This window comes from Ambystoma mexicanum, chromosome 14 (assembly GCF_040938575.1).
Source record: "Ambystoma mexicanum isolate Mex_15411 chromosome 14, UKY_AmexF1_1, whole genome shotgun sequence".
NCBI classification, from domain to species: Eukaryota; Metazoa; Chordata; class Amphibia; order Caudata; family Ambystomatidae; genus Ambystoma; species Ambystoma mexicanum.
This window is the reverse complement of record NC_090940.1, coordinates 628,489,881-628,515,829: the sequence shown is the minus strand read 5'-3', so window position 1 is coordinate 628,515,829 and position 25,949 is coordinate 628,489,881. Positions and strand designations below refer to the sequence as shown.

Here is a 25,949-nt window from a genome sequence, read left to right as displayed (position 1 = left end):
TGGGGAGCGGATGAGTGCGGGAGCGGAGAAATGTGGAGGACCGATGAGTGCGGGGTGCGGATGAATGTGGAGGGCGTATGAGTGTATAGAAAGCGTTTGAGTATACAAAGCGGATGCGTGCGTAGGCAGACAGGAGTTCATGCGCTGGGTAACCTGGAATGCATGCACAAGAAAGACAGGAGTGCACACTTATGGAACACATGAGAGCATGCGTGAGGCACACTGGAGAAGAATAGGTCAAGCAAGCATGAATGTGTAGTACAATCCCGAACGCCTGAAATGAACAAAATGAATAGAATGGACCTGCCCGCTCGGAACTGCGTGACATACATAATATGTTTTGGAATGCAGTGAACATTTGAAAGAGTACTTAACACACCTCACGCCTACTCTCTCCCTTACATCACCACTCAACTAGAACACAGAGATACTATGACACCATTCGGTATAACTGTTCTCATATCTACATCTCCCGCTCACTCCACAACACTCTTAAGTAAACACTGCTGGTTTCACACCCCCCAGCCAGGCGTTCTCCTCAGGCCTAACGCAGCCACATTCGTCCTGGATAAAGCCAGCCAGAGCGAACACGTACTCCTGATCTCTCAACCACCACACCTACCGCTATGAAGCAGCTACCACCTGAATTCCGCATCAGCTGCACACATACCTGGTGCACACACGCACTTTTGACTCTCTCTTCTCTCTTTACTGATCCGAACTTCGGTTCCCGAGGACGTTCAACCTACCAGCGCCTTCAGACCATACCAATGGTATATAAGGCGCTATATAAATGCAAAATAACATAACATAACATAACTTGCCAAAAATAAAAACCAGGAATTGAAAAATATAAAGAAATTCCAGACCTGCAGGTCGAGTAAGTTAATCTGCTCGACCTAAGAGAAAGTTACTTTACCCATGTAATGGGGCATTTGTATAGCGCCTTTTCCCCATTGGTAATGCCTATACACGCTATAGGTGAATGCCATAGGAGGACCAAAGTCTGTGGTACGAAAGATGGTCAGAGAAATTTTGAATGTGTGTGCATTTTAGCCAGTATGAAGATGGGTAGAGGTGACCAAGTCACAGCTAGCAAACCATCGAGAGCTGGCATGTCGATGGGTGCTGTAAAGGCTGTCAGGAGAGCATGCGAGTCAAGGAGACAGATTAGTTGTGCAATATGTCTTCAAGTAGCGGATGATTGCAGATGTGTGCAGTTGGGTGACTATGCCTTCAGGTGCGATACGTACCCGTGAATCGTGGCAGATTACTTTTTTGTTGACTGTGTGCAGGTCCTGTGCGTCTATGGGAGTCCTTTCTGTGCATGCTCAGTACTTTCTCTGAGTCACTCATCAATGTCCCAGCCCACCTCTCTGGGGTGGAATTCACCAGCAGGGCGGATTGGGTCAGTCAAGACGCGGTGGGGAGACAGTCAGGGGTGTGCCGGGGAGGGATTACTGAGGAGAGCGGTGCCATTTGTTGCGTCTGTAGGGGGTGATTTGGTGTTGCATCACCTGTTCCTCAACCCTGGAAAACCAAAATCCTAATCTGCAGCAAAACAGCTCTCCTTCCCCCAATTTTCCCTTGGCTGCATTCATTAGGACTCTCTTCCACTGATATCTCAGTCAAAAATCTAGAATGCACTTTTAGCTCGGATCTCACCCTTTCCCGTCACATCAATGCAGTCTCCAGGTTGTGCACCTTAACACCTCTGCATCCACAAGCAAATCTTTATCTCTCCTACCCCATAGAGTTGCAGCAATCGGGGCCATCATCCTGTCATGCCTAGACTATTCCAACTCCCTCTACCAAGGCACGCCTGCATACCAACTGAGAAAGCTCCAATGCCTTTTTACCTCTGCAGCAAGGCTCCTCCTCGCACTCTACCAGAGACCGCATCTCCCCCACATTCGGGACACTCCACTGGCTGCCCATCAGCTGTCGGGCCTTCTTCAAAGCCATGTGCATTACCCATTGTGCATTTCACATAAAAGGCCCAGAAGTCCTCCAAAACAAGCTCACTAGCTACCACCCCAGCAGAATCCTCAGATCAGGCTCTGCACACCTCCCGGTAGTCCCTCCTTTCAATTTATCCAGATTAGAAGGTGTCGTTTTAGTCCTCGCACACACTCTGTCCCCCCTTCCGCCCCCATCCCCGTCTCGTGATCTGGCCAAGAGGATCGCCTGGCCTTCAGGAAAGTCCTCTAAACATTCCAGATTCCCCTGCCTCCCCACACACGTTTCATTCTGCAGCCTTCCCCCACATCCTCCCCCCTTGCCCTTCTGTCAGCTACTCTCCTCCTCTTTCCTTTCAACCGCTCTGCTCTGCCACCCAACCGTCCTTGGGAGACATCAAGCACACATGGAGGACTCTGGTAGTCACTCCAGCAACTTGCTCCTAGAACGAATCCCGACAGTTGGCCAGGTATTGCACTCAAATTGGATTGGAGAGTGGGCAATGCATTTCACCTTGGGAAAATCATGCTGATCATCCTGGAGGACACTGGCACCTCTGACCCCTCGCTCGTGGTTGGCACTGCATGAAACTCTAAAGCACAGGAGGATGGTCCATGCTGCTGCATGTAATTGAAATGAGGACCTTTTGCACTAGCAGGAACTAGGGATGGCAATTAAAAACATCTCAGCGGGTGAGCATAATACATTCATCGAGCACTTCGGACGACACTGCAACACAGCACTGCTTCTTCTACATAGATGAAACCCAGGAAGTAAACTGTTTGTACAGCTAACCCATTTCTTCTCTAACACACCACACCTTCACAACTTACAAAAAGTACAGGCTCACTCCCCAACTCGCATATAGCACAAACACTATTGAACATCACCTCTGCCATAAGACTGAAGCTACTTTTAATGACAAAAATGTTAACTTCCCACATAACAATCACCTCAAACAACCCCCCTCCTTGACCCCCCGCTTTAGTTATAGTAGAACAGCGGAGCCCATACACACTCCATTTAGACATGGGTTAGCAGGGACTTGGCCACCCTTGCACAACTTGAATGGCTGAATTGCACACTAAGAAACCTGAAGGCATTCTTACAAGTAGTCCCCCGGGATCGAATGCTCAGGTGGCCAGGGAAGGGCCTTCGCTCTTGGATCCCAACCCTTGGGGCAGACAAGCGAGGGAGGATAACCTGGGCAGAGGGGGGGGGTAGGTCCTTGGGGATTGCGGGAGGGCATCCGAAGGAGAGACATGGTACTGCACCGTTCCTTGCCCCAATCCATCCTACCCACCCTCGTCGTTAATGCAATATTGCCACCCAAGTCTCGTCCTACCCCCTGACCTTCCTTAACAAAAAAAGATAAAATAAAATATCTTGGACGGCTAGGGAGCACAAACCCTTTCACAACTCTTGACACTAATACTGTCTCTACTTCCTCAAAACCCATAGTATATGCTGGGAACCCACCCTTTTCCTCCCAGTTATTCCCCTCCAATAAACAAAGGGATTGAACATCACTCACTCACCTTAATAGACCCCCACCAAGTCCCCACACCTGGTACTGAAAAGAGGATGATACAAGCTGAAACTCCCTCAGTCTGTCTAGGGCATTTCCAATATCAACCCATCTCCCCCTTCCAACACGTAGTGGGACAAGAAGAGGTGACTGAGCAATGAGCATTACCCATAGGAACAGCATGGAGAGGCAAAGAGGCCTACAACATAGCACCATTAGGCTGTGCCACTAAGAGCCAGGCAAGGTCAGGCACTTCACTACAACTGTGCACACCTGTCTCCACTGCACTATAAAATGGTGCGGTTCTGGCAGAAGCAATCAGCTAGCTGGGGTTGCTGGATGGAACATGGAGGCCACGAACAGAAGGAGGAGGCCAGAAGATCTGGTGGAGTGCAAGACACTGAGCCGGTGTGTCATTGGTGCTTCAGCGTGGCAAGGGAGCCATGCCTCCAAGGAGCCAGAGCCGGATGAATTGCATGCTGTTTGCTATGTCCAGGCAAGTGCTCGTTTTGGGGCCAGCAGGTAAGACCCTACCTCAATCCAAGACCTTGAAGAACTGCTCACCAGTGCTGCGCTATGAGAAAAACTCAGTAGCGTACAAGTGGCCGGAGCGGGAGCAGAAGCAGTGGAAGCGGCCAGCCGATTGAAAGTGAGCAAATGTGGGCTAGCGGCGCGCAAGAGATAGAAAGTGAACTGAAAGCAAAGAGGGTGCAAACGACCCAAAACCAAGACAGAGTGTGTAAGAAGCACAGGAATGGGAAATGAAGATGCAAGACTGCATGAAACAGTAAAGAGAAGTGTGCAAGAGGCACAGCAAGGTGAAAAGGGTGCAACTGTGCACAACAGAAAAGGTGTATAAGCACAGTGAAGTGGAAAAGAACAGAGTGAAGGAGGCACAGAAGGGAAAAGGTGCCAAGAGAAAGGTGCAGAGAGTAAGGAAAGGGGCTAGAAGTCAGAGCAGTCACGCCTGGGAGAAGCAAAGAGTCCAGCGTTCTGAAAGGTCTCAGATACTACCTCCGCTGAAAGAACTATACATTGAAGTGACGAGGGGAACTTTTTGTTTAGTTTAAATACCAAAAGGGGCCTTAGCTTGGGGAAGGGAACGCCAAGATGCCCACACAGAATTGTCAAGAACACGTTTATAAAGATCAGAGAGGCCTAGATCTGGGGATGGGAGCCCCGAGAGGCCCACAGAGGCATTGTGAAATTTACAGGAAAGGCCTAGGCTTGGGGAAGGGAACCCCAAGAGACCCAGAGACATTGTGAACTTTGACTTGCAAAAGCCCTACGAAGAATGTTCAGAGGGCAACCCTTTTTAGTTGAAACTGTTTTTGAAACTGGCAGAACTACACCTATTGGCAAGGCTACCTGAAACCAGCTGTGGTTAATATTTCTTCATGAGCCACCATTTATTCCCTTAAGAACACCCCCTATCAAATTTGGTCTAAGAGAGGGCAAGCATATGTTGGGGACACAGATGAATTTTGGTTTTAGATTTACCGACTTAGACGGCCCTTAGAAGCATCAGTTGAGGGAACAAGCCCCTTGGAGTTATGGCCAGGTAGGCATTACACCAACGCCACAAAGTTTGATAATAAAGGTTTTCAAACTAGTTGGTGTCTCTCTTGATACCATGCCTGTCTCAGGACACACGCATAATAGCACCTCCCAAATTTTTTAACTCCGGTCCCTCAGAGGGCGTGCAACCGCAAGCATGATGGGACCATAATTATGGTGAACGGCGCTACAACAAATGACGAAATGAATATTCTGGGCCCGTCCTGTGCAGAACACGGTGGGCGCTAAACATAGCCTTGAGGGTGGATAATCACCAAACAGGGAGCCAGTGCAGCGTCTTGCTGGCATAATTTTTTTGCACTCAAATATGGTGACAAATGAGAAAACAGCATCAGCAATATTAAAGGTTCCTTTTAATATTCTACACTTCCTGGACACATTTCAACAATTTTCTGTAGAACGTAGAAAGTACAACGTCCCCACATGTCAAGTACTTCTTAGATTTACCTAGATCACGGTTAGAATACATTTGGGGAACAGACTTGATAATCGCAACAACAATTGCTGAAGCCCAGGAAAGGGTTAAAGCGCATGTTGGTGTTTGGACTTTTTTTTTTTGTTGTTTTTTAAAAAGAAGGAGCACCAAAAAGCTCTGCATGTTGCCAGAAAAAATATACTCCGCTGCAAACGGATTTAGAATGATAATATACGAGTAAACGGGCAGGTGTTTACTTCAAGTGTCAATCCTTTGTAACCCACAAGACCACAGCCCACCTATAATATGTCCTATTGCACTACAGCTTTGGCAAAGGCATGCAGAAGGGGCCCACCTGCTCGCTCAATATACACACGAAAATGCATGATCCGGGAGTCGGCAGTCTCCAAGTGAACCATCTTGGGCAACAATTTACATATCTACTTTGAAGCTCATCAGGCAACTTGTCTGCACCACCCCAGAGGAGAGGTTGAGTGTAATGTAGCTTCAGCAGCCAAGGAAACCACAGGCACGGAATTCAATTGAAACTGCCCCTCTTCCCCAGCCAAACACTTCTTATCAGTCCTTATGGGAATGTAAACTTTTTTAAATATATATATTTTTTTAAAGGCCATATGTCCCAAGTTTGTGTTGTGCCAACACTTACCACTTCCTCAGATTTCTTACATGCCCTCTATGGCTCAGTATTTCTGATGGAAGTTCAGCTAGCCTCCGGTCTGGGCTCTCGCTCCCCAAAAGGACACTGTATTGGTCAGTCTGATGCTTGCTGCTGAAACAGTGGTTCTTAGGGAGCAGAGATGGCCACGCGCTCTCATTCAGGGTATGGTGGGTGCCACCTAGACTGCTGCAGGCGGCGTGTACAGCAACTGCCAGGTCTCATCCTGAGCACTAGCCTTCCCTAGCTCTGTGCCCAAACATCAGAAGGCCATTAAACAGATATGGACAAAAGTTTTTTTTCAAACCACTAGCAATACTTCTTGTCCTCAGCACCCAAGCTTGGGCTCGCATGCCTGCTACTTTGCTTCAAACCTATACATTCCAAATACATACGTACGAAGAGAGATCACTTTTGTTACTAATTAGCAATGCTATAACAAAGCACATTTACAAAATCGAATTACTTCTGTGCATGCAGGTCTTTACCACATAGCCAAATTGTAATCCAGAAAATGTCAGTGTTGACACAGAGGGGGTGGGGGAGGGGACAACGTCTGGAGTATTTTGACATACAGTCTGCTGTAAATTAAGATTCATCACACCAGTCCTAGGCGAAATGGCTATTTTTTTTTGTTGGTGCCAACTACTTACTGGTCTCAATGTCTGCTCCTCTGATCTTTTTCTTACAGATAGCAGAAGCAGGTAACCCCCAGGCACGCAGAATCCATGGTTCTCGCTCCAAAGCCAACACCCCCAGACCACCATCACCAACAGGCTTGAAAGTCAGCAGGCCACAGATTACCCTGGTGCACTTCTGCCATCTAGAGGGCAGCCGCAAACAGTGCAATTAGTGCATACAAACATTTCAGAATGGACACTCGACGAGGCTAGCGGTCAAGTGGATTTTGCAAGACCTGAACACTAAACCTCTTATAAAATAGAGTGGCAGAGCAGTTAGTCAACTTGATGAGAGGCGCAGGCGGACGCAAAGGGTACAATTAGTTCACACACATCCACAAAAAATACACCACCTTTGTATACTAAAAATATATACATGTTACACAGATCACTATGTGTTGCAGAAGTAATCCAATACACTAAAATAATTCAATTATGAAAAAAGTAAATTCCAAATAGGAAACCCCATAATCCATAGGCACGCAACATAGACCCAAGTTAAAATGTCAAAAACACCCAAAAGAGTACATCGTCAGACAATTCACTGCTGCAGTAAACATGGGTCCATGATCTAGGGATAGGCAGAGAAACAAAGTAAAAATATTCATACACGACTCCTAGTGCCAACATAAAGTCGCAGTACTTCAGTACTCTCTGGGTCACAGTATTATGGAAAAACAAATGCGCAGATCATGGTTAATGATGGTTTCAAGGTAGATCAACATTTTAAAGATACACAGCTAGGGCCCACCAAAAAAATCCATATATTTTAATTACAAGGGAAGTATGCCTCAGAGACAATTACATTGTTAACAAATGTGTATGTATATACATTTCCAGTTGAAGTGGAGACCATGACACATATTTGTCATAATCGATACATACTAAAATGTCAGTCTTTGGCCCAAAACTCCCTGGACTCCCATCAGATGCAAGAAAAAATATCTACGGGCAGAAAAAGAAGAAAAAAAAATAAAAAAATAAAAATAAAAAAAAAATCACCGAAATCCACTTTGTAGATTTTCAGTTGAGTAGAACCTTCCAATAAAAAAGGACCAAGTAATTAGGAAATCTGCACGTATGGGGAAAGTCACATATTTCCCAGTTCTACTTCACAGGTAGAGAGGTGGCATCAAAGCACCCAGAGAAGATCCCAATGAAGAGATCCAGAGGTAGAATCCAGAATACTAATCTGCACCGCAGGATGACTGCCAATATTAACCAATGATAAACTAACACTCCGTTGCAAGTCTCAACTCGGGGCCAAAGCAGAGGGTAATCGAGAATAACCTAACACTCCAGGCCTAGTCGCAAATTATGCGGATATGCTTAAATGCTGCGGAAAATAGAATGTGCACAGTTTAGAAAAGATGGAAATCGTGGGTTTGCTTCCAGTAAGATGGTTTCTATGAAGCAAAGGAAACTGGTATTTGCACAGTTTATCCTAGGTGCGACTTCCCAGGGACTGGAACTCTAAGCCAACAACAAACCCAATGGCAGAAAAATGTATACAAATAAGTGTCCTTCCCACTAGGGGCATCCTCCAGCCAAAAGCAATCAACAGTGAAGGAACCTGGCAAGCAAGGTCCAGCAGCTCGAAGGACAAGAAAGCGTGCCCAGCCAGAGGAGACAATCCCACGAAGAAGACCCGAGACTATTCAGAAGAGAAAACAAGGTGGCTGTAGACTAACCCCCTTCCAAGCATCAGCACCTTCTGGCACAAAGGTGAAACAGCCTGGTCAGTAAAATGGGAGGATGAAGGCAGAACAGCTTGGATACTGTCCCCAGCACGGAAGGCCTGAAGTCAGCAGGAGGATCCCAAGGCTGGATGTCCAAAAGCAGAAAAAAAACCCCAGAGCTCAACCCAGGACACTGCATTCAGCCAGTAGGCTGACAAAAGCTAGTATAAAGGGTCAAGAGGCCAGCCATCAAGCCACTTCCAAAACCTGGCACTCAACCCATACACCCCCCTATCCCTGAAACAAAGAATGCGCTGGGCAGCCCAGTGTCATGGGAGTCTTAATCCAGTAAAAACCAATATGGAGGCTGCCATGTGGGCCTACAGAACCCACATGCGCTGATCAACATTTAAGTTTACCTTGTGGTTGCTCTGAACAAAGACAGACACCAACACAAAATGGCTGATATTAGGACTAAAAAAGAAACTAAATCAATAAAATATATACATGGATATAAAAAAGGTACAATGTGTTTAAATGGCCTATTTATTTTGCATTCATTTCAGCGCACAAAACCCATACGCATCTAGGCACTAGTTACAGATAGTGCATAGTACATTAGAAAAGTGCAAGAGTACTCATATTGCTTCCAGATAGAATACGAGAGTGTGTACAGACTAGCGTGGCCTCACCTTATGGTGCAGGGGGTTACATCAAGTGTACAGCTACAAATAGGTAAAGAGACATTCGTTTTAATTAGGCATTCTCACGGGCAGGAATGTAGAATATATATTTTAACTAAACATTGGCAGTAAAGCAATCAGTTTTGGCTTTTGTGTAAATAAGGGAATGATTTAAGCTAAGCATTGCCTTAACGGTAATATCTGGCCATTTAATGGTAGCCGCTTGAAAATGGTGCACATACCTGGTAATGATCACAGCTAGTGGCCAAAGGCAGACTTGGTTAAGATTATTATATATTTTTTTTTTTAACACACCAGCAGCACACACCCATGGGGTGGTTTAGGGTGGGAAGCAGTGGAAATGGCCTCCTCACATGCCATCTGTCACAAACTGTACTCCAATGCATTAGTTTGTTGATAGGTGGCGCTAAAGTGCCATATTTTAGCAAAAACTAAAAATTGCTTTATTAGTAGTCTTTCTGTGGCTTGTATCCGCTTAGAATCACAAGCTTTCTATAGACCAGCATCTAGTGGTTGGACAGGATTACTACATAAAAAATAATAAAAAAGGGGTATTCCAGTCACACTATCAGTTAGTGAAGAGCCCACACCAGTAAACATCCTCGCATTGAATATTCTGACGTTAAAACATGCTTTTTTATATGGATATATCTACGATAGAATTGTAACACTGTGCCTTCACTCCCATTAAGCGAGGATGGGCAGGCACATGTTATTTTAAGAAGATACAAGTCACAGAAGAACAAGTTACTTCTTACCTTGTAACGTTCTTTCGACGGGATGTTCCTCCGACGTATTCCTCATCTTAGATATATCCTTCGAGCTCTGCTGGCCTCGGAAAATTTTTTCTCCAGAGGGCGCTGCGCGTCGACGTCCCTCGAGTCGATGACCCTCGACAGCCGCCGTATCGACGCTCGACGTCATCCTGCCTATAAAGGCCGCGCGCAGCGTCCGTTGCTCAGTTCCGTTTTGTAGCCCACAGTATTACTGTTTGGACTAGACTAATCACCCTGAAGGAGCGTAAGCTGCAACAACAAGGGAAGTAAAACTGCGGGGATGGATGGGAGGGTCGATGAGGAATACGTCGGAGGAACATCCCGTCGAAAGAACGTTACAAGGCAAGAAGTAACTTGTTCTTCGAAGGGATTGTGTCCTCCGACGTATTCCTCATCTTAGATAGGCTCCCATAGCAGTATTCTATATTCGGAGAAGGGAGTACTGACTTCCCGCTGTCTTCTATTGGTGAATAGAATGCAGTACAGCCCTTCCAAACCTAGTCTCTTGACTAGAGGAGGAATACAGATTGTAAAAACGTGTAAAAGGTATGGACAGACGACCATGTAGCGGCCGCACATATGTCTTTAATCGGCACGCCTCTTTTGAGGGCCGATGAAGCTGCAATACCTCTGGTCGAATGAGCCCTAAGGTTTTGAGGGGGCTCTTTCCCTGCCAGTTTATAACATTCCAGAATGGCTAGAATGATCCATCTGGAAATGGTCTGCTTAGTTATTGGTAACCCCAGCTTGTGACCTGCGTAGCCTACAAACAGCTGGTCTGCCTGTCTTATCCAGGCTAGTCTACTAATGTAAAAACTTAAAACCCTCCTAGGGTCTAGTCTGTGTAACCTCTCTTCCTCTTTCCCCGGGTGAGGAGGAGGATAGAAAGATGGCAGGATAATCTTCTGAGAGATATGGAATTCAGAGACTACTTTTGGGAGGAAATTAGGCTTCACTTGTAGGACAACTTTGTCTTTGAGAAAGATTGTATGAGGGGGTTTACAAGAAAGAGCTTGTAACTCGCTCACCCTTCTAGCAGATGTAAGTGCTATTAATAAAACAGTCTTAAGGGTAAGAAATCTTAACGAACAAGAATGGAGAGGTTCGAAAGGTGTCCCCATCAGGAAAGTTAATACTAAGTTTAGATCCCATAGGGGAACTTGGAATGGTCTTGGGGGATAAACATTGGTTAACCCCTTTAGAAACTGTATTACCAAGGGTAATTTGAAATAGGATGGTTCCTCCGCAGTACGCTTAAAGATAGATAGCGCTGCGAGATAGCCCTTAATTGTGCCAACTTGAAGGCCTGAATTTGCCAAATATAGTAGGAAGGACAAAACCATTGGTGTACCACATGAAAATGGGTCGATATTCTGTTCTCTACACCAGCTGCAAAATCTGTTCCAACGGCAGCGGTATGAAGACTTTGTTGCTGGTCTCCTTGCCGAAAGCAACACCTCCATAACATCATCAGGGAGGTCCCAATCCTTGTACCTCAGCCGTTCAGAAGCAAAGCGTGAAGGTTGAGGGTTTTGATGTCTGGATGGAGAACCTGACCTCCCTTCTGTGAGAGTAGGAACTCTCTGAGAGGAAGTCGAAATGGAGGGCAGATGGACAAGTCTAGAAGGTCCGGGTACCACGTTCTCCTGGCCCAATCCGGGGTAATTAGGATCATGGTTCGCCGGAATCTTCTCAACCTCCTGATCATTTGAGGAATGACAGGGACCGGTGGGAACGCGTACAGAAGCGGAAACTCCCAGTCCACTATGAACGCGTCTCCCAGAGCTCCTCTCGGAGGAAATTCCCTTGAGCAGAACAGGTCGCATTTCCTGTTTAGGCTGGTGGCGAACAGATCTACCTGAGGGGTTCCCCAAAGGGCGAAGATCTCTTGAAGGACTTCCTGAGCTAGCTCCCACTCGTGAGAGACTGTGTTCTGCCTGCTCAGAGCGTCCGCTGTCAAGTTCTTCTCTCCGGCTAGGTGAACTGCCGATAGAGAGATTCCTTCTTGGATTGCCCAAAACCAGAGCTGCATCGCCTCTCTGCACAGGGGTAGTGATCCTACGCCTCCTCTTTTGTTGAGGTAATGCATGGCCACCGTGTTGTCCGTCATTATCAGGACGTTCTTCCCTTGTACAACTGGCAGGAAAGCCTTCAACGCAAGTTTGATGGCTCTCAGCTCTAACAGGTTGATGTGTAGTCTGGACTCCGATGGAGACCAACGACCGCTGATGGTCAAGTCGTTGGCGTGGGCTCCCCACCCCGTGAGTGAGGCATCCGTGACTACTGTTATCTCCGGCCAGGGTTGCCAAAACTGTTCTCCTTTCAGAATGTTCTCCTGACAGGCCCACCACTGAAGGTCTCGAGCCACCCTGCCGGGAACCTGAAGAAGATCGGTCATTCTCCCTGAGAATTGTGACCACTGAGTCCTCAGTGCCCACTGGAGGGATCTCATTCTCAGGCGAGCCTCTGGCACAAGGAAAATGCAGGATGCCATGAGGCCTAGCAACCTCAAAAAGTCGAAAGCTGGGAGACGTTGGGCAAGTTGGAACTTGGTAACCATCTGTAGAATATCTTGAGCCCTCACCTCTGGTGGCGAGGCTTTTCCCAGGGAAGTATCCAGGATCGCTCCTATGAACTGGAGTCTCTGCGATGGTATCATTTGAGACTTCTTTAAATTGAGGGAGAAGCCCAGCTTGTGAAGGGAGTAGCATACGTGATTTAGCTGGATCTGAGCTTGCTCCGGAGAAACAGCCCTGATCAGCCAATCGTCCAGGTAGGGGTAGACGTGAATCCCTTCCCTCCTTAGACTTGCCGCCACTACCGACATTAACTTGGTGAAGACCCTCGGGGCGGAGGTCAGCCCAAAAGGCAGTACTCGAAATTGATAGTGAGAGTTGCCAATTGCGAACCTCAGGTATTTCCTGTGTTTGAGATGGATAGGCACATGGAAATAAGCGTCCTGAAGGTCCAGAGATACCAACCAGTCCTGAAACTGAAGGGCCTGGAGGATCTGAGAAAGAGTGACCATCTTGAATTTGTCTTTCCTGAGGAATTTGTTCAATTCTCGCAAGTCCAAGATGGGTCTCAGTCCTCCGTCTTTCTTTGGAACGAGAAAGTAAGGGGAGTACCAGCCCTTGTTCCTCTCCGCTACAGGTACCGGTTCTATGGCACCTTTCTCTAGCAGGTCTATAATTTCCTGCAAGAGGAGCGGATCTGGAGCTTTCTGAGAGCTGACCCCCGGTGGATGACTCTGAGGTATACGTAGGAAGGGTAGGCAGTAACCTTGGGCAACTGTTTCGAATGCCCAAGCGTCTGACGTGATAGCCTGCCATACCGCCAGATGTTGAGTCAACCTGCCTCCTACAGGTGTCCTGTGAGGGAAGTCCTCAGTGGTTTTGGGGCGGCTGATGCAGATGCCGATGGTAAAGAGGCACCTGCTGTTGCTGCGGCTTTAGAATATCTACCCCGTCCACCTCGGGTAGTTCTTCTTTGACCCCTTTGAACCGGTCGTCCTCTACCTCTTCCGAATGAGGAGTAGAAGCGAAAGGACTTGCCCCTCGCAGAGGTTCCTGTGGGACGAAAAGGAGTCTGACGGATTGCAGCTCCTAGGGATTTTGCTGCTGCTTTTGAAGTTTGCAGTTTCTCTAAACTGTCATCCGCCTTTTTCCCGAACAAAGAAGAGCCATCAAATGGCATGTTCAAGAGCCTGGCTTGCACATCTGGGGCAAAACCCGACTTTCTCAACCAAGCGAACCGCCTGGTTGATGTACTTGCCGCCATTGCTCTGCTGATACTGTCAGCCGAATCAATGCCCGTCTGGAGGGATTCGCACATAGCGTCTTTACCGTCCTGTATAATATTCAGGAACGCATCCCTTTCTTCCCCCTCCGGGATGCAGTCAGCCGCTGTAGAAGCACACTCCCAAAGTGTATGGCTGAACCTAGCAAGGGTGCAAGTAGCATTAACAGACTTTAACGCCATGCTACATGCTGAAAAGACTTTCTTAGCCATAGCATCATATTTTTTATCGTCCCTGTCCTGTGGGACAGTAGGATAAGCCGTCTTGACATCGGTAGAGGATGCTGCTTGTACCACCAGACTTTCTGGGGATGGATGTTTAGACAAGAACTCTGGGTCTGTGGAAGATACCCTGTACTTTGCAGACAGTTTTTTATTTACTGCTGGTATTACATCTGGGGTTTCCCAGTTTGTCATTATCTTTCTCTGAAGAGCTTTATGAAAGGGCACCACTGGATCCTCTTGTGGGCCTTTGTCAAGAATATCCGTGAGGTCATCTTGCTGGAAAGATTGTGAAGGTGTAGACCACCCCATGAACTCTGTAATTCTGGCCATTAAGGCTCTGTAGGGGGTTTCAGCATGCTCCCCCGGGTCTGGTTTAGCAAAATCCACCTCAGGGGAAGTGTCTAAACCACTTGCCTCATGTAAAGAATCATGAAGATCCTTTAATCTGCGCTCTTCAGAGGAAAATTCCTCTCCAACTGGGGTTACAGGTCCCTGTAACTCATCTTGTTCTGACAAATCACCCTCTTCTAAAATTGAGGATATAGTTCTCAATTGTTCTGAATTAATAAAGGGAGTAAATCCCATTTCCAAGGCAGAGGGTGCTGAACTTGTCATTATTGGCCTCGAATACGTCGATGTCGTCGACGCCGACGGCTTCGAGCGTGGCGTCGAAAACAGAGGTGGAGGCCTCGAGGACCTCGACAGAATTGGAATTTTACTCGACAATATCTACGCCATCGACGTCGAGGGCCTGGGAATCGTCACTGGATGTGTGGTCATCGTGACTTTTCTCGGCGTCGACGTCGACGCCGGTGTCGAGGCCGGCGTCGAGTCGACAGACCTGTGTGTCGAAGGTCCCTTCGACAACGGCGTCGAAGACCTCGACGTCGACGGAACCTTCGAGGAAGGTTTGGAGGTCATGGTCCTACTCGAGGGTTCGAGACGCGCTCGAGAGGTTTCTTTCGCCGGGTACTGCGACTCGCTGCGTTTTTGACCTTCGGGTCTTTCGACCAGAGCATCGCTCTCGGCAGTCTTCGAGGGGGTCGAGGCCGCTTTCTCGAAGACGCTCATCATGTTTTTTCTGAATTCCTCCCATTCAGCCCGGGAACTATGTTTCGTGGGGCAAGGGATTCTTTTTGGCGAAACAGAGGAAGAGGAAGACGGAGAAGGGGATCTTCGACGTCTCCTCTTCGAGTGTTTCGATCTCGAGGAGTGATGAGACCCACTCCGAGACCTGGAGCGTGAATGGTGACGAGGAGACGAATGTCTCGACTTCGTCGAAGAAGAAGAAGCTTTAAAAGTCTTACCTTTCTCCAGCTTCCCCCGGCGCTCCTTCAGGGCCTTAGCTGAAAAACGGAACTGAGCAACGGACGCTGCGCGCGGCCTTTATAGGCAGGATGACGTCGAGCGTCGATACGGCGGCTGTCGAGGGTCATCGACTCGAGGGACGTCGACGCGCAGCGCCCTCTGGAGAAAAAATTTTCCGAGGCCAGCAGAGCTGGAAGGATATATCTAAGATGAGGAATACGTCGGAGGACACAATCCCTTCGAAAGATAATTACTGGGTAAGTAATATTTGCCTTCTAAGGTTTTGAATCTGCTTAGATTCACATACTTCGCATAGACTAACAAGCAGTACCAGACGAAGGCGGTTGGTGAGATGAAGGAAAAATTTGTGTCGGTTTTAAAACTGCTTGTCCCACTGGCACATTTGCAATGAAAGTGAGTGCTGCTACTGTACTACGTGTGGCGACACCTTTTGGGGCAAAGGAGATTTTTTTTGTTTGAAACACCGTTTTATACAACTATCCATCAGGAAATTGTTGACTAACCTTATCCCCCCCCCTCTCCCTGTTGCCATTGAAACAAATAAGTGACCAGTTTTATCTTTAGTTGTAATGTGGTAATACAGGACAGCCCTACAGACATCAGGTGTTTGTAGTGCCTTCTCAACCCTCTTCAAAGAAAGCAGGCAGTTTGATGAACCAATTGACATGAAATGTTGAGCTCCATTTGAGAACCTAGAGTGTGTTCTTAAAACTACCTCGTGTATAGAGACAAACTGTTCCGACACAGTTAGTGCCGTTAGCCGACATAGCTTTCTGATAGAGCCGATAGCAATAACAAATACAAACTTGTAGGTTATCCCCAACAGAAGCTTTGTACATGGTTTCAAACGGGGGACCCGTTAGTTTACATAACACCAGGTTTAAATCCGGACCTGGTGGCGGGTGTCCTACCAGATTATATATGCAATTTACTCCTTCCATAAAAGCCTCGCCAACTGGTACCTTCCACCAAGATACCAGGTCTTGCGATTTTGTGCATGCAGCGTCTTCATACAAATCATCAGCCTCTATGGCAAAAATACCTATTGCCCTCTTAAAAAGGTCAATGTTCAGACATTGGTCATGCGTTGCTGATTAAGGTATAGGTGACACCACAACATCTGGAGGAGATATTTATTGAGGTTGACATCTTGACCATCATCTAATATTACTTCCTCATTGCTGAGGAGTGAGGAGGAGGATCTTATAGATCCTATTAGGATCTATAAGGTCCTCCTCACGTGCCAGTTCTGATTTTGCTTTAGACTATCCTCAGCGATATCCTGCTTTCTTTTAATGGGGTGTGTCTTAAGGAATTCAATGAAGAACATTTTGGCCATAGTTGGGTTAAATTGTGCCCTGGTCCCCCTTTTCTTGGTATTTCAGATATGAACTCTTCCCTCTGCACCTTCTTCATCTGATTAAAAGAAGTCAATTTTGCACTGTTGAAAATAGGGAACCCTACCCCACAAAAGGCATTCTAGTGGAGTGCGTCATATGATTGGCATCAGGCCCTGCTTAAGTGTCTTGCGTGTGTTCATGGTCTACATTGATGACATTTAGTGTCTTCTGGCATGCGATGTGTGTGGCGATTGCTCGGAACTAAACATTGAGTGGCCTCCTATTTGTACTTCGGCGGGGACGCCAAACATATGTTAGTGAGACTTGGAATTTGCCCCATATGTTAAAGCTTTTCAATTGAACTTATGGATCGATACCAATAAGATTCTTCCTCCCAATCAGATTGGCTTCAGACCTAAATCTAGCACATCACACAACCTTCTAATCTTAAACTCATTGATTGAACATTCGTGGGTGCAGCGGAACTTGGATGTTTACTGCGCTTTCATCGATTTTTCCGCCGCTTTCGACACCGTATGTAGCAACCAGTTATGTCGCAAACTAGCTGAATGGGGGGATCCCTCCTGGTTTGCTCCGAATGCTCATGGTTCTTCACGCAGACACATAGTGTCAGTCTTAACGCATTGGGTAAACTATCCAAATCAATGTCTACCAAACGTGGTGTTAAGCAGGGATGTCCGATAGCTGCCACACTCTTTCATCTATATTTGGCTGACATGATTGCCTCTTAACATCCATGCTGCCAACCCTATTAAGATTAAGAGTGTGGCCCTAGGTTGGCTCGCTTACGCCGACGACCTCTTACTTCTCGACTATACACCAGCTGGATTACAACTGATGTTGAATGCACTAGCCACATAAGCGTCCAAAAAGGGCCTCACAATAAACAATTCCAAAAGTAAAATGATGGTTTTCACTCAGAAACTGAGGCGTCTACAATGGTCCTTATTCAACGCACCATTAGAGCAAGTCTCATCTTACAAATACTTGGGTGTTATCGTTGATAAGCTTAAATGGGACCTGCATTGGTCAGAGGTAAAATTGAAATGTGAGACCGCAGTGAATGTGCTAAGTGTATTTATTGGTCGAAACAATGGTTATAGTACATCTGCAGTTCTATCTATATACAATTCGAAGATCATATCAATGCTGTCATATGCAATAGCCATCTGGGGCCATACATTTAAAAAAGTTCATTATTTTTGAAGCTAAACTTTTAAGGCGATTATTCTGACTCCCAAAATGCATAAGCATTGAATATTTATACCTGGAGTTCAATATAAAGGGCATTTGGAATGTAACTCAATGTGTAATGTTCTACCAACGTTTGATCACTGTCAACTGATACGATTTTGTTCCATATACATATGCCTTCCTAAATCTTGAGGTTACCTCTCCGATAGGTACATTTGGCATTTTGAAGCGCTCGTAGTAAATGGTTATATGAAAGCAGTATCCCATATGGCTCAGGCGACATTAAATATTGGCTCAAGAAGAAAATAAAGGAGTCTGCCCTTCTACAGAATATGCTCCACCTTGAAAGCCTAACGTCTGCCACTGAATACTGCCAGCAGAGATGGCATCGTAAATCCATGCCGAAATACATTTTGGCGTATCCCAGTCCAAATGTTTTTCGCACGTACCTCCTGCTTAAATTCAACGTATCAGTTGCGCTATCACCAAAATGTTGGATGAACAATATAGCATACGACCATAAATATTGTCGACTATGTGGTAACTTCATTGAAGAAACATTATTTCACCTACTCACTGAATGTGAAAGTCTCAGCTGCCGACGCATGAAATATTTCAAGTCCTACAATAATGCTACTAAGGTGACAGACATCCCTGTATTATGGGAAGAATTTTTACAAGGTGATGATACTAATTTAATATACTTAATGGTCAGATTCTACATGCATCTTGTACAGATTTTTAAATGTCTTTTATAAACAGGTATTGCGTTATTTGTGCTAATCTTTTAAAAGTTTGAATGTGTATAATATATTTTAACCTTTTCTTGTATATGTATGGAATTTTAAACTGTCATATGATATGTTATAGAAAGCTTGTGCTATAAGTATATCAAATAAATCTTGCTTTATACTCCACTTTGAACACATTTCACCTGTTTTTGTATTTTTAATTGGGCAGCCAGTGAGTGCCAGGTGTTGTCGCCACAGTAGGACTGAACGTCTGCCTTACGAAGCTGGGGGCCAGCTGCAAGGAAACAGTTTCCTTCACTATAATTCGGTTTTGCTTTTGACGCAGACAGAAGTTTTTTTTGTTTTAAGGTCTCCTCGACCAGGCCTTCTGTAGTAGCAGTTAACTTCCAGTGGGATTTTTCGGCTTACACTGCATATGCAGCACAGCACATTGCTTTGCACTCTTTTAAATGTCTTGGTTTGAAAAGCTGGTGTGCAAAACTGATCAATTGTTGCACACATTGTGTGTGTCGCTGCAGGGAAATTTGGAATTAATGTTAAAGGTCATTTGTACCGCGCACTATCACCACCGGAGTTGTCCCCTGGCGCTCTGGCGGCTCTGAAAGAGGGAGGGAGGGCGGGTTAGTGGGTGGAGGATGGAAAAGTGCAAGATTGCAGTGATGTGCTGTTGGCAGCCTCAGCCGGTGGTTCCGTCGGCTGGGCCTGGGGTGTATGCGGCCGGTAGTCGTCGTGTGCTGATGTGCGAGTCTGTGTGTTTTTGTTTTGTTGTTGCAGTGTAGTGAAGTTCGTGCGGTTTGCTGCGCTAGAGGTTTGTGGTTGTGTTTGGTTTGGAGTTTGAGAGGTGTATGCAGAGAAGGAAATGGTTAGTGGTATTGGTTAGTTTGTATATCCTGGACTGAACCGGTTGGGCTCGTGTAATCTTCCACGACGGGATGCTTGTACACCATGAGCCTCAGGAGGTACGTGCCCGTTTTTTCATTCAAGGCCGTTTGAGGATTTAGCTGTCCCCTCCGCCCGCTCCCTTAATAACCTTGCATGCTCCTCACCACCTCCACATGACTAGCGCAGCTGCTAGTGTCCATACTTCCGATTGTGTGGTGATTGGTGGTATCTTGTCCGTTCCACAGCCCCGTAGTACCTAGTTGTGGCTGTACGGGCGGTGGGGGATGGTAAGGGTTGGCTGGAGTAGTTGCCTCCGTTTCTCTGGGTCTCGCGGGTGGATCTCTGTGTCCAGCGTCAGCCCTACTGGTGCGCAGGGTACTTCTGTCGGATTCTAGGGGTTTGTCAATGTCCCTTTTTTGATGAGTCGTTTGTCTTATTGTTGTTTCGGTTTTAGTCTCTGGTGTTGAGGCAGGTTTTTAGTAATTTTCTGAATTTAAAAGGTGATCTTTGGTGTTCCTTATTACTTTTGGGATGTTGTTCCAGGTTTTCGCGGCTAAGTGGTAGAAAGCGGTGCCTCAGAGTTTCTTCTTGATGTAAGGTTTTTGTTCCAGTCGGATTTCGTTGGTTGACCTGAGCGGTCTCGTTGGCTTGTAGATTGTTATTTTTTTTTTGTAGGAATTCTGCTCCTTGTCCGCTGATTGCCCTGTGCGTTATGCACATTGTTTTGAAGATGATACGCTGTTTTACTGGGAGCCAGTGTAGTGTTTTTAGGGCTGGGGTGATGTGGTCTCTTCTGGATAGTTTGAGGAGTAGTCTGGCTGCAGTGTTTTGGATCCGTTGTAGCTTCTTCAGTAGGTATTCCAGTATACCGAGGTAGAGGCTGTTTGCATAGTCGATACTTGACATGATGAGGCCGACGATGGTGAGTGTTGTGTGTGTGAAGGAGAGGAATGGTAGTATTTTTCTTGCCGTGTGGAGGAGGAAGAAGCATTTCTTGACTGTTACGTTTATTTGCGGTTCTAAGTTTAGGGTGTTGTCCATGAGGACTCCCAGATTTTTTACTACCTTAGATGGTGATGGTGTAGATCCCGTTTCCGTTGGCCACGGGATGGCGGTTTCCTTCTCTTGGTCTTTGGATATGATCATGATTTCGGTTTTTCCTGGGTTGATTTTCAGGTTGTTGGCCTTCATCCAGTTGAAGTCTTCTTTTAGACAGTCGGTTAAGTTTGAATGATCGGCTTGGGTGTCTTCGATCTTGTAGATGATTTGATTACAAGAAGCTTATCATTTAAGTAGAAGCATTTAATCCATGGGCACAGATATATTTAAAATGGAGGGGATTTATAGTCATTCTACAGATTGCCTACAGGTATGTTTTCCCTGTCTGTGCCCCCTAATCTCCCTGTGTGCCTTTCAGCGTGGGGTCCTACGGGTGAATGAATGTTGCAAACATCCAACATTTACGATCTCTAAAATACTAGTCCATGTAGATGGTGGGAACACAAATATCGAAGGGCATGAAGGCATAAGAGTTCATGAGTGCCAGTACATGTAGAACAATGATGACCTGACAGGAACTTCCCGGTCAACGCCCATTTTGAAATAATAATATGTAACTCTGCACCAACCACAAGATGGCGGCCTATGCAAAACATTAATCCAAGCAGATTCACAAGCATTGGAAATAGCTGTCTCTCACTGGCGCAAGCTAATATTCCAGTCATTGGCCTGGAACTCAATGGACCCAAGGGGAAGCGGGTATGGGTTACAAGGAACTGTCCAAAAACATAAGTAACTCCAAAGTCACTGGACCAAGAATAATGCTGTACGAACTGTGGGATGCAGATTCTGTGAAAGAGGGGTCATTGAAGAAACGCTGAAACATCTAGTGATTCACTGTACATTTTTTAAGTCCTCCACATAACACACTTAGGGACATTTTTTAATATAGATCTTTTTCTCAAGAGAATTGCTATGGACACAGTGTATGTGGGGTACAAGACAATCCTTGATTTTTGCCCTAGCCCGCTTTCTAACCACTATGCAGGTTCATTTAAGTGAAATGGAACAAAAAGGAAAGAGAAGATAACTCAAAGATTGAGTAAAAAGATACTGAAATGAATCAGAGTTATTAACTTTTGCTTCTTGTTTGTAACACAGCAAACTATGCATTGAAGTGAAATTTGTATGTTATAATGAATTCGTATTCACTATGCAACACCCAGGGAAATAGACTGATTGTTTTTCGATTTAAATATGTAGGTTGTTTTAGAGGAGAGGTTTTAAAAGGAACTACTGAATCATTGTTCTTCAGGATATATAAAATACAGTAATATTTGTGAAGGTATTTGTGCCAAATACATAGTAAAAAAAAGTCACTTTAGGATAAGAGGGACAAAGTAAATCAGCATAACTGCAATTATGGGTAAAAGGAAGGCAAGTAAGTAACAGTTTTACCCCAACAGGTGCACCCAAGATGGTAGCTGACCCCAAGATGGCAGCTGACCCCAGGTGACCGTAAGGAAGACCCTTTTGAAGAGCTCTAGAGCCAGGTTTGGGACACCGAAGCCTTAGGAAGAGATACCGCACAGTAGGAGTACGATTTAGGTCAACTATGACTAAATGGGTTTGAAGAGGACCTACAGAGCGATCACAGACCACAGGCCACCCTGTGGGTATGCATCTCGATTAACCCATCAACCCCAGGCGCATGGCATGGACTTGCAATGGCAGTTTAAGAAAGGTCGGTTCAGGAGCAGTGAAACAAAAGTGAGTGCAGTAGCCCTTTTGTAGTATCAGTTTCTAGGATGCGAACATCTAAGGACTTGAACCCTGGACCAACAACTCAGAAGTTGGAAACTAACAATAAGTTGCCCATAGAGTGCGATGCACCAGCGAGAAATTAAAGCTCCTAGAAGACAGAGTAACCTGTCAAATCAGATACTAGCAGCTTGATAGACAATAGAAGGAAGTATACCAGCAGAAAACAGTCTCATGCTGAAGACTACAGTGGAGGAGTCCATGGACTGCCTAAATGAACAGGAGAGGTAGGGTGCTGGGGAACCCACCACCCTTCTAGCCAAGGGTAGCTTACAACACCAAGGTGGACGACCAAGGCTGTAAAACCGAGCAGAGACAGCCCCATAGAAACACCGACTCCAGCCCACAAAAAGTGGAGGAAGCCCAAGAACCGCAAATCAAAACTGGGCCCTGGTAGAGACGAAAGCGCAGCCAATTGGACCCGACTAGGTCTCAAAATTCAGCAGTAGGTATTCATTGCCAACATCTTCTCAGCAAACCTAGAGCCTAGTTGGAAAAATAACCCAGCTGTGCAGGTCCCCAATGGGCATAAAGGATCAACCCCACTGCATTAACATCACTGTAAATGTGCTGCTCCCCCGCCCAGCCCCCACAACCCCTCTCATTTCAGCCAGTCTGGTATTGCCATGCAAGCTTGCTTCAGGGTGTTCGGCGATCCAAACGCCTACAAGACGATAGCAAGCAGAGATGGGTGGTGTACATCATAGCACTTAACTTAGAAATTATTATTTGTACACAATCACACGTCCAAGACAGAGTAATCAACCTCAATTGATTTGCAAGGCAAAGCAATGACTAGAGTTGTGCTTGTCCGCGCGCCCATGCCAGCATAAATCTGGCCATTATGAAGGAGGCTTTTACCCAAGAGCAAATCTGTCATTGCGGGTTTGGTGACAGCAAGTCATACCTTAGATCACTGCATCAACAAACGAGTACCAACTGTGTAATCCCAGAATGCAAGCTTCATTTGTACTGAAGTGAACAATTAATATATACATCTTGGTCTCTACCACAAAACGCTTCTCAAATCTTATATCACTAATGTAAAATGTGTATAAAGAACATTCGCACACCCTAGCGGTATTGCCGTTTTCGTATTATTTTAATACATACCCAACTTCGAAGAACACATCTTTGCACAAAGTAAACAAAACCCATACCTCCTCAACAACAAAAAAACCACACACACACACAACTCAGTAAATAAGAGCACCAATCTCATAACCAGTCCTACAAAAAGTCAGCCCTAAATAGCATTTAAGGTAGGATGCGGCAGGAAACGCTTGTCCCAACCTCAAGCCACAATATACAGTTCACTACTCCCCTTGGAACAGGATGGCTGGTATCCAACAGGCTTGGGATCTAGCTCATTCAAATAGATTCACGATAAGCCACCAACCTGGATCTCTGGATACAAAAAGACTGACATTCAAGACAAAGGCGCCCAGTACATAAGAGCTGCCCAAGCCATGATCACAACGGCCACTAGCCATGCAAAACCAATCATCCTTGATTGTAACCAACTGAACTATTCATGCAACAACTTAATATAGCGAGATATGCAATTAACTCACCTTGATTACACGAAATCTCAGATTTCAAAAGACTTAGAATGTCAAGTTGCACGATGTCTCTTCTAGATACAGAATAGCTGCAAAACAATAGCGCACATTTTAAAGATGCCAAGAAAAAAAAGAATAAATGCATAAACATTTGTAAACTAGAGAGAAGTTACTTACCATAGTATTCAGTCTGACCCCATTCTTCCATACCAGAGGCAACTCCTTCCTTATTGTTGGGATTCTTGCACAATGGTAAGCGCAGGAAAGGATTTCTCAGTGCGTTCGGGGCCATGCCGGTGCCCTGAAAAACCTCTACTCCACTGTTTATTTCTCGTGAGTAATCGTTGCGGAGGTAGATAAAGTTGTAGTACGGACATTACTGCAGATCTTGGAGTAAAAAGGTACTCCTGGTAGTAAACCATACTCTTCATGCAGTCTTTTCCAGAGAGGTTTCAATTTTTGGCTACATTTCTAAAAATGTCAAAGTAGCTGCTGGGGCCAAACCCAAAACAGGCAATTAATTATGCATGGCATACCCTAAATGCACGGGAAACACACCAAACCGCCCTCCAAAAGGAAACCATGTCAGATACACAGTGTCAAAAATTAAAAAATGGATATGCTAACACACACAGCCAGAGGTTGGCCCTTCAGCACCACTTAGCCTTTCCAAGACCCTTTTCCAGTCTAGCACAGGCAATTGCACAAGTATAAAAACAGAAAAGAAGGGTGAGTGAGTGGGTGACTAAAGGGGAGATGGCTCAGATGAATGAGCACAGAGGTCACTCTTAACCATACCACCATGTACTAATCCGGAGCAATGGTAGCTACTAGAACCTTAAGTGTTCAACAAAGGATTTCATTAGCATGGCTTGGTCAAAGCATGCATCAACGCAGGAGCCAAAATACATAGCTTAGATAAGGAGGAGCTGTTTAAGAGGCTTGCTCGCTTATCCTTACAAAAAATACAAGTCTTTGAAAAGCCACCTAGGTTGCCCCGGCCCGCAGTGCAGGGTACCACCCAAACCTCTGCAGGACTCAAGCTTGTGGACCGAAGACAGTCGTCCTGCAGCTGCTGCTCTCCATCTCCAAAAGGGGCCCTTCTAGGAGTCATCTCCTCAGCAGGTGAGTCACCTGCCACAGCCCAAGGTCAGTATTCGTAGATGAGGCTTACTACCATCATGGGGTGTAGTTTTGGGGGAATGGAGGGGGGTGGGGGAGGTTCTCCTGTAGTCCTGTGAATGGTGGTCTTAATCTTGAGGTGCCTAGGTCAACTTGCTGCACGGTATTAGTACCAGTCTCATTGGAGCTTGGAAGCGCAGCTCAGATGGACCCAATCCGGACACCGAAAACTACCACTCTGGAACCCTTGCAACAGCATCAACAAGATATGCTAGTGGGTCCAGATAATCTAGGAACCAAGCTGTGGTTTGCACTGGAATTAGAGTAAAGATGCCCAAACCTGCATAGCTGTTCCCACCTATCTTCCTGTCAAATGGTTGTAAAGGCACAAAGCCCTGATCTGAGCCGCACTCCCCCCCCCCCCCCCCCCAACTCTCCCTTGCTCAGTCATGAGCAGTAAAGTTCTAGCCAAGAACCCCCCCCCCCTCTCCCCCACACGCCTCGCCTTTCTACTAGAGCGGAGTGAATAGGAGAGGACCCGTAATCTTTGGTACTTGCGTTCACCCATCCTCATCCTTTAAACAGACTCACTAGTTGCTTTGCCAAAACATTTTTCTCCACTTCTAAAAGACATTCAACTTTTTACAAAAGATTTCTTCTTGAGACCTAGTTCCCAGTGCTTTACTAATACTTAACTTGAATGTACGCTGTTTCGCGCCTTGAAACACTGGTGTATAGGCATGCTATAAATGAACAAGTTACTTCTTACCTTGTAACGTTCTTTCGACGGGATGTTCCTCCGACGTATTCCTCATCTTAGATATCTCCTTCCAGCTCTGCTGGCCTCGGAAAATTTTTTCTCTAGAGGGCGCTGCGCGTCGACGTCCTCCGAGTCGATGTCCCTCGGCA

General features: G+C 46.0%; 1 protein-coding gene across 1 annotated transcript in view; it reads right to left on the bottom strand.

Moving 5' to 3' along the window:
- Positions 1–25,949, bottom strand: part of ARID4A (AT-rich interaction domain 4A) — a 275,404-nt gene that overhangs the window by 140,451 nt on the left and 109,004 nt on the right. Inside the window, exon 10 of the mRNA XM_069638092.1 lies at positions 23,931–24,007. Within this exon, the coding sequence (XP_069494193.1) occupies positions 23,931–24,007 (77 nt within the window). The remainder of the gene's footprint in view (positions 1–23,930; positions 24,008–25,949) is intronic.